The 18471-nt window shown below is 48.7% G+C and overlaps 1 protein-coding gene across 10 annotated transcripts in view; it reads left to right on the top strand.

Moving 5' to 3' along the window:
• Positions 1-4085: 4085 nt before the first annotated feature.
• AFAP1L2 (actin filament associated protein 1 like 2) overlaps positions 4086-18471 on the top strand; it is a 109962-nt gene continuing 95576 nt past the window's right edge. For 4 of the 10 annotated variants that reach the window (XM_054503854.2, XM_054503848.2, XM_054503852.2 and 1 more), the window contains exons 1-2: positions 4086-4381; positions 9913-9966. In XM_054503854.2, coding sequence (XP_054359829.1) covers positions 4366-4381; positions 9913-9966 — 70 coding nt within the window. In that variant the 5' untranslated portion in view covers positions 4086-4365. The remainder of the gene's footprint in view (positions 4382-9912; positions 9967-18471) is intronic. The other 6 variants (XM_054503851.2, XM_054503849.2, XM_054503856.2 and 3 more) reach the window with 4 other exon arrangements.

The raw sequence follows: 18471 nt of genomic DNA, 5'->3' as shown, positions 1-18471 counted from the left end.
TAGAAGAGAGGGTGGATGCCAGGCTGGGCCATTTGCAATATGAGGAAAGGAAGGGAAGGAGAAAGAGAAGACAAAAAGGCAAGACACCCTCCGTCCTGCCTCACTTTCCAGTTCCAGCTTGCACAGAGGCCCACGGAATGCTGTTCCCTCTCCTCTTATCCGTGAGACGTCAGCATTCTTGCCACAGCCTCTGATTTTTCTATTTCTTGAGCCCTCCTGAGCCAGGCCCACATGGAAGAGGGTGCTGATGTAAGGGGCTGAGCTCCCGGGCTCAGACCCAGAGTTCTAACTCCCCTGGGGCACCATGGGCCTTTCACTTTTTCCCTTCAACTCCCCAACCTGCAGCCACTTCTGAGTGTGACTCTTTTCCTGCTCATTGTCCCCATCCCCACCCCCAAAGCAGCCCAGGAGAGCAGGACTTGTTTGCCCTCCTCATGCTCTGCAGTTCCTGGAGACACCTGGCACACAGCAGGCCCCACATGTGAGGGCTGCGTAATGCTGTTCAACTAACCACTCAAATTGCTGGAAACTGCAGAGTGGGCCTCAGCTCTTCTCCTCCCTCACACTCTGCTCAGGCACAACTTCCAGAAGGTTGCTGCCATCAGTCCTCTCTTCCCCATGGGCTTTTCCACCACCCCATAGCTTCTCACCTGGTGGGTACAACTGCCTCCTGTGCTCCCCCTGCTCTCAGCCCCTGGGGAATCCCCGGGGCACCCACACTCTTCAGTGCTGTCTAATCACCTCAGCGCAGCACTCTGGGCCCTGGAGCAGTGCTGCATCCACCTTTCCAGCCTCATTTGCTTCATTCCTGGCTTCTCCCTTTCTGCTACAGCAACAGAGCTGTTTGACCCTGAAAGGGCTCATCTCCCTGCCTCTGTTCCCACTGTCCTTTCTGCCTGGAAAGCTGCACTCACTGTACCTTTCCTGTCACCTCACTAACTCGAACTCATCACACTCAGCCAGCTCATCGCACTCTTCAAATTCATGGAACTCAGTGGAGCCGTTGCTGGTTCAGCGTCCTCTTGTGGGCTCCCAGAATCCCTCGTGTTTCTGTCTTATCAGAGCATCTACCTCACTGTGCTGTGTTGTTCACTTGTCTGTGTGCCCCGTGAGATGATAACAAACAGCCTGGCACTTCCTATGAGTGCCAAGAAGTTTTGTGAATATTTGGGGCTGGCATAGTGGCCCACACATATAATCCAACTGCTATGGGAGGCCGAGGTGGAAGGATCACTTGAGCCTAGGAGTTGGAGGCCCCATCTTTATAAATAATAAATTAACAACAACAACAAAACTAGGCAAGTGTCATGGTATGTGCCTGTAGTCCTAGCTACCTGGGAGGCTGAGGCGGGAGGATTACTGAAGCCCAGGAGGTTTTTTTATTGTTGTTTGTTTGTAAACATTTTATTTCATTTTAATTATTTTTTATTTTATTTATTTATTTATTTTTGAGACAGGCTTGCTCTGTTGCTCAGGCTAGAGTGCAGTGGTGTGATCTCAGCTCACTGTAACCTCCAATTCCTGGGTTCAAGCAATTCTCATGCCTCAGCCTCCCAGGTAGCTGAGATTACAGGTGTGCACCACCATGCCCGGCTAATTTTTGTATTTTTAGTAGAGACTGGGTTTCACCATATTGGCCAGGCTGGTCCCGAACTCCTGACCTCAGGTGATCTGCCCGCCTCGGCCTCCCAAAGTGCTGGGAAATACAGGCATGAGCCACTGCGCCTGGCCTAAATATTTTATTTCACTTAACATAATACATTCCAGTTTTACCTTTAATATATTAAAAATCTTTAATTTTCTGTTTATTCTTCTTTTTCTTTTTAAACTTTTATTTTAGATTCGGGGCAAATGTGCAAATTGTTATATAGGTAAATTGTGTGTCATGGGGGTTTGGTGTGGAGATTATTTCATCACACAGGTAATAAGCATAGTGCTCAATAGGTAATTTTTCAATCCCCACTCTCCTCTCACCCTCTACCCTCAAGTAGGCTGTGGTGTCTGTTGTTCTCTTTTGTGTGTCCATGTGTACTCAGTATTTAGATCCCACTTAAAAGTGAGAACATGTGGTATTTTGTTATCCGTTCTTGCATTAGTTTGCTTATGAAAATGACCCCCAGCTCCATTCTTCCTTGCTGCAAACGACATGGTCTTGTTCTTTTTTATGGCTGCATAGTATTCCGTGGTATATATGCACCATATTTTGTTTATCCAGTCTACTGTTGATGACCATTTAGGTTGATTCCATATCTTTGCTATTATGAGTAGTGCTGCAATAAACATACATGTGCATATGTCTTTATGGTAGAACCATTTATATTCCTTTGGGTATATACCCAATAATGGGATTTCTGGGTTGAATGGTAGTTCTGTTTTAAGTTCTTTGAGAAATCACCAAACTACTTTTCACAATAGTTGAACTAATTTACATTTCCATCAGCAGTGTATAAGCATTCCATTTTCTCTGCAACCTCACCAGCATCTGTTATTTTTTGACTTTTTAATAGTAGCCATTCTGACGGTATGGTATCTCATTGCAGTTTTGATTTGCATTTCTGTAATGATCAGTGTGAAGCCCAGGAGTTTGAGGCTGCAGTGAACCAAGATGGTGCCACTGCACTCCAACCTAGGCAACAAACTAAGACCTTGTCTCTAAAAAAATAAAAATTAAAATACACATTTGGAAGCAGACAGATCCGAGTTTAACGCCTGCTCCGCTCTTTTCTAGCTGTGTGACTTTGAGCAAATTGCTTAACCTCTTTCTTTTTTTTTTTTTGAGACGTAGTCTCACACTGTCACCCAGGCTGGAGTGCAATGCGCGATCTCAGCTCACTGCAACCTCCACCTCTGGAGTTCAAACGATTCTCCTGCCTCAGCCTCCCAAGTAGCTGACTTTACAGGCCCCTGCCACCAAGCCCAGCTAATTTTTTTTTTTTTTTTAGTAGCGATGGGGTTTCACCATGTTGGCCAGGCTAGTCTCGAACTCCTGACTTCGTGATCCGCCTGCCTCAGCCTCCCAAAGTGCTGGGATTACAGGCGTGAGCCACCGCGCCCAGCCGTAGCTTCTTCACCTCTATGAAAGAGATCATAATAATACCCATGTCACAGGATATCGAGGAAACTAAAGGCAGTGATGCACAGCCCTTAGCGCCGTGCCTGGCTTGTGGGGAGGGCTCCATCCACATTAGGTGCTAGTATAACTAAGAAAAATATTTCTACATGCTGTTGGGTGGGGTTCGGGGAGATCTCCAAACATCAAAACTACATCTGCGATTCCAAGGAAGAATTAAGAAGTCTTTTAGAAAATCACCACTGCCCAATCTTCCTTAAGTGTTCCTTCAAGGAAGCTGGGGAACGTAAGAAACCAACCAGGCACCCAGCACAAACCGTGACTGAGATTTTAAAGTGAAAACTGAAAAGTTTAAAAGAACACATAGATCTCTGGGGGGGGGGGTGGGTGGTGGATGGAGAAGACTTGGTCGCATTAAGGGCCTGGAAGGACCGGTGGCAAAAGGTAAAGGATGGAAGTGTGGCACTTGCTGGATGGAGGCAGTGCAGGGTGGAGATTCAGAGCCATGGCCGAGCTTCCTTATGGAACCGGTGCCACCCCTCCAAGGCGGTCAGATTTACTGGGCGCCCCGGAAACGGCACTCCCTGACTTGTGGCGTTGGCCCTGGAAATTCAGGTAGAAAGCAGCAAGCAGATGTTTTCACACACCCTAAAGTGTGCGCGATTGGCAGCGGCTGCCCAGAGAGGTTCCAAGAGAGTGGGAGCAATCCCCAAAGAACCCGGAGCAGGCTTGGTTGCCCGCCCCACTGCCCTCGTCGCCCCTCCAGGAAGGCCTAGGGCAAAAGCGTGCTGGCTCGGGAGTCAAGCGCAAGGAGCTCTAAGCCAGTCTCAACCTCCTAGCTTGGACCTCAGTCTCCTCCTCCAGGCATTGGGTTTGCAGCGGGCCGGGGGGAGGGGGAAACAATGTTGGAGGCCCACCCAAGCCCGGCCTCCCGGAGCCTCCCCCAGAGTTTGGGAATGTCCCAGTCTTGTTCCCTCTCGACGCCCCCGGAGCCAAGACGTGAAGGGAGTGCCAAAGCGGCCGGGGGCGGCGAGCGGGGCCGCGGATGCGCACCGACTCAAGCGCCGACTGTCAGCCTCGGCGGGCCGGAGTTCTCCGGCGCGGGGACAGGGGCTTTGGGGGCGAGCCCTGGCGGGGGCCGGGTCCAAGGACCCGGGGCGCGGCGGCCCCGCCAGGAGGTCCGGCCGCGAGCGTGACCTCACGGGGAGGGGCCAGCGCGGCGGCCTGGGCGCTGAGCCGAGCGCCGGGAGAGCAGCGCCGAAGCCGAGCCGCGAGGACCGCACTCCGTGGCCCCGATGGAGCGGTACAAAGGTGAGGGCGCGGGTTCCCCGCGCGGCGCATACCCACTCCCTTTCGCCCAGCAACGCGGAGGGCAGGGCTAGGACTAGTATCGCCAGGACTCGGGATAAGCAGAGCCCGCTGCCCCCACCCAGCCCGGACCTGGGCCTAAGAGGGGGCGACAGCGGCGCCGCGGACTGGGCGGGTGGGCTCTTAGGTGGCTGCCGCGGCCCGAGCCCTTTGATCCTCCCGGGCGCGGAAGGAGGGGGTCGTCAGTGGGGGGCGTGGCGGGGCTTCTCACCTGTTGCAGGAGAGAGGGTGCGCCCGCCACCCCACTCCACCCTCAGTCCCGCCGCGCAGGAAAGATGCCTGGGGCGGAGGAAGCCCCGAAGAAGGTGGGAACCGTGCTGAGCTGCTGGGGGCAAAGGGGCGGGCTGTTGGGTCCTTTCTCCCGGGCGCCCGCCGGGCTAGGGGCTTCCTGCTCCCGGCAAAGCGCTTGGGCAGTGGGGTGGGCGCGCAGACCCTCCTCGGGCTAGGTCGGGCCTCCCCAAACGTCCTGCCGTTCGGGTCATCGTTTCTCTCCAAGCCCTTCTCTGCTCCGCCACCCCAAGAAAGGAGGGATGCGAGGGTTGGGGGCCGAATGGGGTGCCCGGCAGGTGGAGCTCCTGGAGGCGTCCCGGCCCGAGGGCTTAGCTCAGTGCGCAGCTGGGCGAGCTTTGGGTTTGGCGGGGGCCAGGATCTCCGCCAAACTCTGGTGGGCGGGCCGTCCCGGGTGCGCCGGACGCCCAGCTTAGCACCCGCACTCGGAGCCTCGGAGGTGGTTTACAAGTCTCGATTGCGGTTCTTTTGGATAGGGAGTACAGGGAGTTGCCCCTTAAGAGGAACCCGGCGGACGCTCCCCCCTCCCCCATCCCCCGGCAGACCCCTTCCCTTTGGAAAAGCCTCTTGCCTTTTCTTTTGCTGGACCGGTCTCCGCCAAACCTGCGGGAGGAAATGCTGCTTCTATATTTGTTTTCCCCTGGGAGAGAGTAATAAAAAGAGAACGCTCAGATTCCCAGGAATCTCACTCCCGGCGGGCTCTGATCCCTGAAACTGACATAAAGGGACCTGTTGGGACCGGCTTCCCTAAAGCAGTCATGTCTTTCACTTTCCCGTTGCTTTTTCTCATCTGGGTCGCCTGGTTACTGGTGAAGGCAAAAGATCCAAGTCCCAGACAGAGCTTCACATATTCAGGAAGGGTCTTTGCCGACAGCAGGGAACCGGCGGCGGGGACAGGGTTAAAGGAGTTGGCCACCTTTGATTTCTTTCTGTGAACCCTCCCTGGAGCTTCTCTCGCATTTCTAACCCGGTGGTTTTCTTCTTCTCAAATTCTACTGGGATCACGTCAGTTTTGTGCTTGAATGACTGAATGCGCGCTTATGCTGTCTCAGACACTTGAGGAAGCCACAGTCCCGCTCCTTGTAACATGGCCGTTTGCACTCCCTCCCCCACTGGAGCCCCTCCGCCCTTTGGGAGGGACCCTCTCTGGGAATTCAGGCCTTGAGTTGAGCCTGACAGGAAGCGTTGGCCTCTGGGGTGCCTTCCAGCTCCCTGACTTGCAAAGCTGGGGTGTGGGTATGGGGGCGGGGGTGGTGGTAGTTGTAGGTTGCAAGCTACTTTCTCAAATCAGCATATTAATCTCTCTAAATCAGGGCAAATCACATTTGGGGTCTTCTTTCCAAATGTCCAGTTATTCTTAGAAGGCTTTTGTATTAATAACTTTTGACTTGGCCGTTGACCTGATAAAAGTCTTCTTAGTTATCTTTCTCTCTCAGGAGCTTAAAATCCTCCCACCCTCGAAGAGGATCAGTTTTTGCCAACTGAAGGGAACTTAGTTTCCAGGTCAGGGCGCTTATGTTTTTGGTAACACATGTATGTGCCTCATCATTTTGCAGTAAACCAGACACAGAGTGATAACTGGGTAAACCTGAGAATTATCTGGGTTTCAGAGGCTAATCCAACTCAAATTCCAGTGTTTGACTCATGAGAAAAATGTTTATTTTGTCTCGCTGGTGTCAGGCTGCTAATAGGTTTACTACACCTTTCACTGAGGAATTTGGGGATCCCCCAGCCCCAGGATATAGAATTCCCCATTCTCCTGAGAGGCAGATAAGTTGTGCTTTGAACACCCTTTAAACGGAAAAGTTCCTCTGTGCAAAATGCAAAATGAAGCCCATCTCTGATTAACCAGTGTAACTGACTAGAATCAGTAGTCTCCTCTTGCTTTTCAGAGACTGGGGCCATCTTCTTAAAGTTGAGATTGAATAGTTATTGGAATAACTAGGAATAGTGGTTTAAACAACAAAGTTAAATGGAAAAAGCAGGTTTATTTAGTTGGGCTCCCGGAGCCTAAGTAAAAATTGTAAAGAAAAATTCTTATTGTGTGTGACACTTTTTAAATGTGTTATTTAAATGCCTCTTCATTCTGTTTCTGTATTTCCAATTTTGAGCTCTCCCTCTCTCAGGTAGGTGGAAATGCCTCATGGCTGTCTTCAGAGTCTCAAAATGTTTTCTCTAATTTGCAAATCTTATAAAGCAGTTCATGTAGGAGAAATTGTCTTTCCATGTTCTTTAGCCTGCTTGTTATGTATCTTGTATATCCTCCAAAAATAGCCTATCATTTTTAGGCTCTGAGTGGATTTTCCATTGTCTTGTAGGATGTAAAGTGAGGTCTGGAGATGATGGGTGGTTGGAATATCACCCATGTGACATGCCTGATGCAGAGACACTTCCAGACTTTCTTCCCAGTCCCTTCCAAGATTTCTGCTAGATAGCCATGACTCACCCAAGCAAAAATAAGGGATCGAGGAGTATGTGGGAGTCCCTTCCTAGAGAGATGGCACTTTTATGAGAGTTGCCATAAATAGCGATGGTAAAGTGGCTATGTCTTGTATGTGAATCTCTTTGGCGTTGTATAAGCAGTAAGACTCTCGCAAATGTCAGGATGTGGGGCCAAGTCCTACAGGGTGCTTTGAGAAGGTTCCCATCCTTATGTGTTTACATATTTATGACTCTCATAAGAGTATCCTGTTATCGCTGTGCATGAGCCCATTGGCTGAACTCACCCAGTGTGGTCACGCATTCTGGTTCTGACTGCTCTCCCAGCTGGTGAGTGAGTCTGGGCCAAATGTGACTGACCTACTATCTGTGGATTGTGCTTGGAACATCCATGCCGAAGCTTCCTGAAATTGCATCATACTTGGATACAGATGGGCCTGGTTGAGAGATTCAGCTTCAATTTAGATCACAGTAATTGGTTGCAAGTGTAATCGTTCTTTTTCTGTGGTTCTTTTGTTTCTGAATTTGATCATCCAGTCCCCCCACTTAGCTCTAGGGCGCTGGAGGCAGATATGAACTGCAAAGAGTCAATCCAGTAAAATACTTCAAAGTTTGTATGGGAATCCTGAGATCTGTGGTCAGGGAAGGTCTGGAAAAGAAAAGCAAATTAAAAGAGATGGGCATGCTACCTTCAGGAATCGTCTGTATTTGTTATTTTTCAATGCCTACGAACTCAGGTTTTTTTGTGTTGAAGTTCTACCTAAGGCAGTAGTTCTAAACCTTTGCTGTGCATGGAATCATCTGTGGAGCTTTCAAAAATATGGATGTAAAGGCCCCACCCAAGACATTCTGATTTAATTGGTCTAGGGTACAGCTTGAGCATTGTATTTTTTAAAGGTCTTCAGGTGATTCCAATGTGCAGCCAAAGTTGGGAACCAAATTTCCTCCAAAAACATGAAATGTCAAAAGAGCAAAAAAAGATCAGTAATTTTATATACACTTTCCTCACCTGGAAAAGTAAAAGCAAGTTTGGGGTGAAAGGGATGCCCCCCCATACTCACATGATGTGCCTTAACCAAATCTTGTAATACCTGCGGAAATCTACTGTAATCACCTTCAGCTATTAGAGGCTTTAAAAGTCTATGGGAACGTTGCTTAAAAACGATCTCAAATGTGGTGCTTAAAATCCTAAGCTCAGGGTTTGCTCCTTGTACTTGACCCTGAGCTCCCTGACTTTGAAGTTGCGTGGGAGCCCTGGATGATGTGGCAATGAAATGGTCTGAAACAGAAATACTGAGAGGTCATTTTTGGTGCTGAAAGGCCAAGCAGAGTGGGGGAATTCTGCTTTGGGCCCTTCCTCTCTTCTGAAGGGGTGGGAGCCCTGGGAGCTGGGCTGCTTCCAGCACAATTAAAGGGCCAGGAAAGGCCAAGGAGCTTCAAAGCTGAGGAAGCTGTGCCAGTTTTCTTCCAATTCTCTTTAATAACGGGAAATGTTTCTTTAAAGGCTTCTGTCATTCAGAGAAGGGAGACTTTCCTCATGCCAAGGGAGGATGGCTTTTTTTGTCCAGAGCCCTGGCTGAGACATGAAGGCAGTCATGGTGCAATGAAGAAAGTAGTGGCTCAGGAACCTGGAGACCCACAGGCTTCATTTCCTTGGGCAAACTGCTGAGCTCTCCAGGCCTCAGTTTCCCCATCTGGAAAACAACCTCCAGTGTTCACAGTGTTCCTCTATCTGACTTTCCAATGGCTCTTCGATGCTAGTTGTTCTGTGGTCACTGAGGAATCTTTGGAGAGAGGATGTGTCTTGGGGAGGAGAGGGAAATGAGGGAGGGAATGTGGGTGGGTAGCCCAGCAAAGGTCAGTTTAGGATTGTGATTCTTATAAATAAAACCAATTTCCTGTTGAGAGCTGGAGAGTAGCAGACTTAGTGGGAAAAAGAATGCCGTAGGCCATGTGAGGAATTCATTTCTCAAGGACTTTTGTGTGACCGTGTCTCCAAAGATTGTTCATCAAGCCCAGAGCCACCCTCTGCAACATGGACCATTATTCACTCCCATTTGAGAGACAGGCCAACTGAGGCCTACAGAGATTAAGCAACAGTCCAGACAGTCAGAAATAGGATATAATATCCCTGAGAACTGAGTCTCTATGGGGTAGAATTCCTTTTCAAGGATTTATTTAGGAAAGAAGTGCTCAAAGCAATTTCAGATTCATTCCTTATCGGTGTCCCTTCAGCCAGGGAGGGACTAGCTGCTCAGTTAAACTCTCCTCAATCTTCAGGACCTAGCCCACATGTCTCTTCATCCAGGAAGCTCCCCTGACTCCCACTGTGTACCTCATTACTCTTGGGATAGCCTCATTAATGCCTAGCACATCGCAGGTATGCAACAAATATTTGTGGAATTAGTGTCACATTTGTCTAATAATTGTACATGTCTATGTTTGTTTCCCTGCCAGGCTGAACTCCTTCAAGACAGGGACTTTGTCTTTCCTTATGTCCCTCTCCAGCCCCTGGCACACTGCCAGCTGCATAGTAGGTGTCTGGGACATGATTGGGGAATGGGGAAATGAACAAATTCCAGGCAAAGAGATCACATATTCTCCCGTGCTCTAGCTCTGGAGAACAGACCTGGTTCGCAAAAAGAAATGAAGCAAAATCTCAAAGGCAGATTCCAGAAATGGAGATGAAAGCCCACAGTGGCCACCCTTGGCTTTCCCGACTTGAGCCTTATTTCTGTCTGTTCCAGCACAGGGGTGTTGCTGTCTGGTGGTACAGAGAAGGATCCGGCAGGTTTCTGCGTGTGAGTATGAGCCTGTCTGTGCCCTCTGCAGCAGCTCACCTGGCCTCCAGGGCTCCCGAGGGTGCAGACCTGGCTCTGCCCATGCTCTGGGTGGATGGTTGAGGGAGATCAAGGAGCTGGGCACCGGCCTGGGCACTCAGGGGCTCGGGATTCTAATCTGGCTTTTGCCACTAACTCGCTATGCGACCTTGGGCAAGTCAATTAATCTTTCTGAGCCTTGTTTCCTCATCTGTATGAGTGAGGATAATGATTACTAATCTATCTTGCAGGCCACTTGGTGGAATAACTTGTAAGAGCTATTGTTAAAGACTTTGAGAAAGAGAATGTTAAATTAACGCAGGGGAGCAGATACCCTGAAACCTCTGGCATGTGGTTCTGATCCCACCGGTTCCTGCCTTTTCACAGTTCACTGGGGTTCTGCCCACTTTGTGCTTTTCAGTGCTGTTGGGAGATCTAAGTCGGGGCTTCTCAGCCTCTAGGCATCCTAGCTTCTCAGAGATAGCATCTGTGTATTCTTCATGTCAGTGGAGAAAGAGATAGGTGAGGAATTGCTTATTCCTTATGTGTAGAGCTACATCCTAGCCCTGCCTGACTTTTCTCTGATGTCTCATTAAGTCCATATAGGAGAGACCCTTAAATTCAAATAGTAGGTTTGGGCCCTTTCCTAATTTTCTGTCACTGGCTCTCATATTCTCCCCAGTTAGTTTCAAAAAACAAACTAACCACAAACTGCATTGAGCGGGGAGAAGGGAGAATGTGTAGAAAAACAGGAGGAGCCTGCCTCCCCTGGACGCGTTGCATTGGACTGATGCAAAAACACAGTGAGGCCAGGGAACACGGATCTCACATCTCTCAGGGGAGTCTGGTATTAGGGAGGAGTTGGGAGAGGCACCCATGCCAATAGAAACCCTGTTCTGCTGTTTTCTAAGCAGACCCCTGAGTTCTCTTCTCACTTCCTGGAGCTCCTCCCAGGACTTCAAAGGCAGATACAGTCCTGGTGGACTGTGGTGAGCTTGTACGGAAGCTCAGCCCCAGCACACTGCAAATCAGCCTTCTGCTGGAGATTAAACCAAGAGAGGCTAGCCAGCTGTTAGCTCAGAGACAGCAACCACTGTGCACCAGGAAGAATCCAAGCTGGGTGAATGTACAGTCCTACCCTTGGAGGTAGCTTTCCCAAACTGAATGACCAGCCTTCCGGGCTTGCTTGGGACGTTCCTGGTTTTACCACTGAAAGTCTGGTGTCCCAGGAAACCCCTTAGTCCTGGGCAAACTGAGATGGTGAGTTGCCCTATTACTGGACCTAAGCTTTAGTAAAAGTTTCTGAATCAAGAATTTGATTTCTCCATAGCAAAGATGAGCTGGAACCAATTATTTTGTCTCTTTGACAAGAAAGTGAAAGTCCAAGGCTTAAAAACTGGCAGATCATAACTTACCACTAGTGATACACACCAGTATGCTAAGTGAAAGAAGCATACTGCTATTCAAGATTCAAAAGCTTGCACACTGAATGATTCTATTTATATGACTTTCTGGAAAAGGCAAAACTATAGGGAAACAGATCAGTAGTTGCCAGGACTGGGACTGGGGGAAGGCGTGAGCCACAAAGGGCATGAGGGAAATTTTTGGAATGATAGAGATGTTCAATATCTTTATTTTGGTAGTGGTTACACAGCCATACATACTTGTCACAATTCAGAACTGTGTAGTTAAAAGGGCTTTTTTTTTTCTGTGTGTAAATTAACCTCAATAAAGCTGACTTTTAAAAACACTCTAGCAGTTGTGATGCTGTGGTATAAGATGAAGGGTCAAGGTCAAAGTTGGGTATCATGGGTTGTAATTAGCAACTGAGTCTTGGTGTGGGTGTGTCTGCAATGGTTCTGGAGGTGTATACAGCAGAAAAGGGTGAGAAATTTGGTACAAAACAAAAAGGCCAAGGGCTCATGCCTGATGACATCCTAAATGCCAGAGACTTTTTCATTAGGCACAATGAGTGTGATAGTGGAAGCTCTCCCTTTGTTTAGAGAAAAGGCAAAAGCAGCTCCCCTAAAGGCCAGGCAGCCAACAAGCCCAGGAGGACCATGGAATATAAGAGCATTAGACTCAGGTTCCCACCCTGGCAACTCTGCTGCTACCCACACATGGATCTAATGTACTGGCTTTAGCAGCCTGTCTGCAAGTCTTTTTTTTTCCACCAATAAAGTTATTGTATTAGAATTGAGTACTCAAGTCTGCAGGATAATTATTTCCTGGTTGACTTTTTGTTTCTGGCAGTCCTGCTTGTCTATGCTAGCTAGGATTGATTTTGAGGGGAAGAACCCATGATTTATCGAAATAACACACCCAGTCACATTTGATGTAAAGAATCAGTCCTCTTATTTCTAGACAAGGAGAAGCCTTCTGATGCAAGGGCAGAATGACCAGTCATCACTGCACCAGGCCAGCGGACTGGATGTGGAAGTCCCCAAGAAGGAAGAAGTATCACTCTGGTGATCCGAATGGAATCTTAAGATCTTGGTGGTTTCCTTTTTATTTATTTATTTGTTTCTTATCAAAGCCCATGTTGAATTTGCCTGTTCTTCAGGTGAATTTTGTCTGGCTCTGTACCCTGGGGAGCTGGGTTTGTGTCTGCATCTCTATTAAGCACAGCCTATTGGAAGGCTGTGGAACTTCCATCCATGAGGACTACATAGGCTGAGGTCCTGTTCAACCGTGAATTATACAGGAGAATTTCCCACATGCAACTCTTTTAAATCATAAACACATCCAAGCCACTAGTCACCCACAAAGGCAGGTCTCTTCCACCTGTTCCAGGGTTTTCTGGAAGAATTACAGACTCATAGCCAGTGCAATCCTTAGTTCTAATTGTCTTAGCTTTGTTAGGGGAAAGCATTGATGTTAGAGAGGCAGGCAGTGTTTTTGTGCATATTTGAAGTGAGATTTCCCTGATGCAGGGTCAGGCCTGGCTTGTGGCTGGTCTACCTAAGAAGGGTCGGGTTTGGGGCAGCCCCAAGGCCCGCGTCTGGTTTGAGTGCAAGGGAGAAGCTGGGAGCTTATGAGTGGGGGATTCCAGATGTTTCCTTCCCTGGGCTGCACACCTCTGCCACAATCTCCCCTGGGCTGCCTGGGCACACTGGCATCTGTTTGGGTTTGGGGGACTGTCTTAGCCTTCTTGTTAGCCCAACAAGTGGGAATCCTGCCATTTCCTTCCATCCTCCACCCCGTTTTTTTCTCCCCCAGTTTTTATACAACAGGATTTATTCATGTTCACTGTATTCAAGTCCCCAGATGGGGGGAGAAAAAAAAGATTGTTGAATGAGCTTATTGTTTGGAGGTTTCACTGACTTCTTTTATTTAATACCCACAGTCCTAGAACATATTGAACTGATTTACTAAAATTCAAATGTGGTCCTTTTGGAAGGAACTCTTCTAGGGTGCTTCGTGTCCCCGGTATCAGAGCTGGGACCTACTGGGTGGCAAGTTTGCTTGGGCCATCTTCATGGTGTTGGGTCTCCTTGGAGGCAAATATTCTGTTACTATCCTAGACTCCTTATCAGCTCACAGTGGTCAACACCCTACTGCCCTTTGCATTGTCAGGACTTTTGCGGCCCCCAATTCTAGCACATTCTTTGAATAAAGATGAACACCAACATTAGGTACTACAGTTAACAGAAGCCCCCTGTGGCTTCTGCTTGGCAGTTTCCTGCACACTTAGGGAGAATAAAGGATGGTGAAGTTGCACCTACTGCTTGAATGCCCAGTGCAGGGCAGCTGGTCCTTGACTGATATGGCAGAGTTGAATCACATGTCTTTGGCGTGTTTTAGAGATGGGGTCCCTACCGTTGATGTTACCGGAATTGTGGCTGAGGATCATGGCGTGCATGGTGGTCAAGCACGGTTTCTGTATGGCTGTGACACAGTTGTGCTGTGACAGTTCCAGATGTCTGGAGCCCCTGGAAATCTCCCGAGAGAGCAACGGCAGGTACTTGAGCTAGGTGAGACTCATGTCTCCCAGGAGTCGGTGGAAGCTTGTCTCTGGTTCAAGTCAGTAATATCCCAGATGTTCGGAAAGTAGCCTGGGGCAAAGCAGGAAGGGTGGATCTCAAAACCACACGCACAAGTGTGAGTTATGGGTGCTTCAGGACGCCTCTTGGACGCACAGGCTCACGCTGGCTCCTGCACGTGCATCTCTTGCTTCCTCCCTCCCTCTCTCCCTCCCTCTCCTCTTCCCCTCTCTTCTTTTGTTCCCCTCTTTACTTTCTCCCACTTTTTCACTCTGTTTCTTTCCACCACTTCCATTCTGGTCTCCAGGTCTCCTGGGGTCTTGAGTCCAAAGAAGGGATTCCCACTGAGAACCTGAGGCCAGAAAGACACAGAGGATAGAGTCAGACCCACCCACTCTCTCCTGGTCCCCAGGCCTCTGGTGGTCTCAGGCTCTCATTTCAAATAGCCGTGGCTTGAATTTCAGGCTTCCCCCAGGAGGGGCTGGTGACCTCAGAGTCAGGGTGGGGAAACTGGGGCTTATTCTCAGTATCTTACTCCCTCCTAGAAGTGCAGGCCTCAATGGAACGTGTCCATTGTTTGGATAAAAGTTCCAAGCATGAAGGCTCAACGTTGACTAAAATAATTTTTTCCCATTGACCTCGTTGCTTCTCAGCGGGCAAGCGCCCATCTCCCTCCCTTCTGAGGCTGGTTTGGTGTATGTAATTGTAAACAGCCCTGGCTGGCAGCAAATCTCCAAGAGTTACGGGATTCAGGTGTCGCTCCCAACTCACCACGCACTGGTTCCCTTGAGAGTGGAAAGGCTGTTTTGTTCTCAGAGGGAGAATTCAGGCTGTTGCTTTTGAGATCAGATCCTTCCAAAGCCTGACTCACTCTCCCATTCCACCCCCAACTTCCCTCCCTGCCCCCAGCCTCTAGGTCTCTACTCATGATGAAAGAGGCTTCGGGGACTCTACTTCATGAATGAAGCCCTTAGCGTGTGGATTTTTGCTTTTCTGACCTGGAGGTAAGAGTGTGGACCACTGAGTGCTCTCAGGTATTCAGGGAGCCACGAGCATGTTTATTGTTGAGCGTAAGAGCAAACCAGCAGCTCACGTTCCCTGTGTGAGAACAGGGGCTCACCAATCAGGGCGAGAGTGTGGGCTCAGGTCAGTGTCAGCCTCGTTTCTTGGCTACAGCCTCACCCCTGGTGCAGGTCATGGCAGTATGGGAGTGAAAGCCTCTTGTGCTAAGCAGGAAGCCTCAGGAGACTGTTGGTGGCTTTGGGGCACTTAGTTACCTCCCTTTGCCTAGCAATAGAGTTGGGAATCATCTCAGAGCAAAAGTGATCCAAGGATTGTGTTGGAAAATGCCTTTGGTAGGTTCAGAGGATATGGGGTGCTCCTATCTTGGGGGCCTTCCTGCTTCCTCCTCTCCTTGCAGCCCTAAGCATTTACTTTCCGGGTATCAGGTATGATAGGGGCACATGCGTGTTGGGGGAAAGGAGATGTGAGATGACAATCAGCCCTTTTTTCTTAAAATTTCTTAAAGCTATTTACCTAATGTCCTCAAGCGTAAGACTTGTCCTACAAGATTTATTTTCCTGCCAAGGGAAGGTTGAGGCAGCTTGGAAGAGAGAAAGTAAGAGTGCAAAGGACCTTGTTCTATTGCAGTGGAGAGACTTCAGTTCCTCGCAGGCCTCCTCTATGCTTTCAGGCTTGGCTGCCATGTGTCTGTGCGTATAGATTTCTTCTCTGGTTGGAGAAAATAATAAAGGTGGTCACATAGCTTGCAGCAAATATTCTCCCCAAATGGCTTTTAAAAAAATTACCATTATGAGTGTGAAAATGGTTTAGATTTAGGAGGAAGCAGCTGGCTGGCAGCATTCCTGGCGAGTTCCTGGATAAGATCCTGCGGCGTCACTAATGACTTTATTCGGTATATTTCTGACACAAGCACCCTTGAGAGTTGGGGAATTTTGTGGCTGAGAACTGAGGTGAAGGAGGGAAAGTCCTAATTTCATTCAGGACAATCCAGACCTGTCCAATGGATATCTCTTATCCACCTTGATAGTTTAACTTGGATGCACACAAACCCTTTTTCTTTCTTTTTCCCTTTCTTTCTTTCAACAGGGTCTTGCTCTGTCACCCAGGCTGGAGTGCAGTGGCACTATCATGGCTCACTGCAGTCTCAAATTCCTGAGCTCAAGCCATCCTCTGACTCAGTCTCCTGAGCGGCTGGGACTACAGGTGCACACTACCACACCTGGCTAATTTATTTTTCATTTTTTTGTAGAGGCGGGGTCTTGCTATGTTGACCAGGCTGGTCTTGAACTCCTGGCTTCAAGCGATCCTCCTGCCTCAGCCTCCCAAAGTGCTGGGATTACAAGTGTAAGCCCCTGTGCTCTTCTTTCTAGGATTCTGTCTATGGGTTTCTCTGAGATTTCAATACATTGCTATCCTAGCTAAGATAAGCCTAGATTTCCTGAGACCCCTGAACCAGGACCTGTCCTTGAGTGCAGGCAGCATCTAGGGCAGCTCACCAGTGGCTGTGGGGAGAGTAAGGAGGTGTGCTGTTCCTTGTACTGCTCTGGAGAAAGCCTGAGCCCCTTCTGTACCTGGCTCATTCCTATTTTTCCAGCCTCTGCAGCCATTCTTCGCTTGGCTCTGTGCCACAGTCATACCGGGCTCCTTGTAGCTCCCTAACTTGGGCTTTTCCATGTGCTGGTCCATTGGTTTGAAATGCTTCAGGGCTGCCTGGTAAGCATGTTTGTCAAGGCTCACTGGGCCCTGACACCTTGACCCTGGCCCCCACTGGATCCCTTAACCCTCACCTCATCTTTTACAACCCTCATGGCCGTGGTGATTGTGTCTGTGCTGTGGTTGATGGAAGTCTATATTTCTAGTAGGCTGTAAGCTCCTTAAGGGCCAAGGGCAGTATTTTTGGTGTTCACAGCACTAATCTCACATGTGGTATATTGTGAGTAGTCAAGAAATGCAAATTGGTTGGGCCCAGTGGCTCACACCTGTAATCCCAGCACTTTGGGAGGCTGAGGCAGGTGGATAACCTGAGGTCAGGAATTCGAGACCAGTCTGGCCAACATGGTGAAACCCCCTCTCTACTAAAAATACAAAAACTAGCCAGACGTAGTGGCAGACACCTGTAATCCCAGCTACGTGGGAGGCTGAGGCAGGAGAATCGCTTGAATCCAGGAGGTAGAGGTTGCGGTGAACTGAGATCTCACTACTGCACTCCAGCCTGGGTGACAGAAAGAGACTCTGTCTAAAAAAAAAAAAAAAGAAAAAAAGAAAAGAAAGAAACAGGAACTGAATGAGAAATGTTTGCTGTCCTCAGGTTTTCTTAGAGTTGGATTACATCAAAGTTAAGGGCTCTGTTCACGGAGTGACACCCTGGACAAAATTAATAGGCAGCTGGCAGAAAGGAGAGAGAGATTTACAATGTCTAAAAGCTGTTCTGTTAACATTTAGGATAGACAAGGAACTCCTGCACATCAACCAGAAAAAGGCAGGAATGTACATAGTAAAGACAGTGAATCAAGGGTATGAACAGGAGTTTACAGGTCAAGGAAGCTGCCAAAAGGCTAACAAGTATCTGAAGAAATGCCGGGCTCCTTTAGTCATCAGAGGCAAGTAAACCAAAACCACCACCCAGTAGACTGGCAGAAATGAGAAGGTGGCACAATGCCACATTTTCCCAGGGACGCTGGGTTCAACCATCTTCATGCAGAGCTGAGGGAGTATAGGCTAGTACAGCCAGTCTGGAAGGTAGACTTTTTTTTTTTTTTTTTTTTTTTTGAGACAGAGTCTCGCCCTGTTGTCCAGGCTGGAGTACAGTGACGTGATCTTGGGTCACTGCAACCTCCACCTCCCAGGTTCAAGTGATTCTCCTACCTCAGCCTCCTGAGTAGCTGGGATTACAGGTGCGTGCCACCATGCCTGGATAACTTTTGTATTTTTAGTAGAGATGGGGTTTCACCATGTTGGTCAGTCTGGTCTTGAACTCCTGACCTCATGATCTGCCCACCTCAGCCTCTCAAAGTGCTGGGATTACAGGCGTGAGCCACCACAGCCAGCCGATTTTTCTTAATTGCATTGAAGATGCACTTACCATACGATCTAGCAATTCCCAAAGAAATGTCTACATGGGTCCATAAGGAGGCAGGGTTGAGGATGATCTCTGCAGCATTATTTGTCATGGTGGAGAATGGGAAGCAGTCTAGGTGTCACTTCGGAGAGGGAACAGGTGAACTGATAGATACATGTCTTAGAGAATTATGCAGCAGTAGAAGCAATGGCTGAGATATACATCCAACGGCATAGATGAATCTTTAATACACAGTGCTGATGGAAAGGTAGGAAGCGGAATAGGACGGTTGACAATAGCATTTACAGTCATTCAAAATTCACGAAGCAGTCTACATTAAGCAAAACACATACAAACAAAAAGGTGCATATTAGGAAGGTCATCGTTGTTGCGGGAGGAGAATGGGGTGTGGGGAAGAAAAGG

The sequence above is a fragment of the Pongo pygmaeus genome, chromosome 8 (genome assembly GCF_028885625.2).
Source record: "Pongo pygmaeus isolate AG05252 chromosome 8, NHGRI_mPonPyg2-v2.0_pri, whole genome shotgun sequence".
Taxonomy (NCBI): domain Eukaryota; kingdom Metazoa; phylum Chordata; class Mammalia; order Primates; family Hominidae; genus Pongo; species Pongo pygmaeus.
This window is presented reverse-complemented; position numbering and strand designations above follow the sequence as displayed.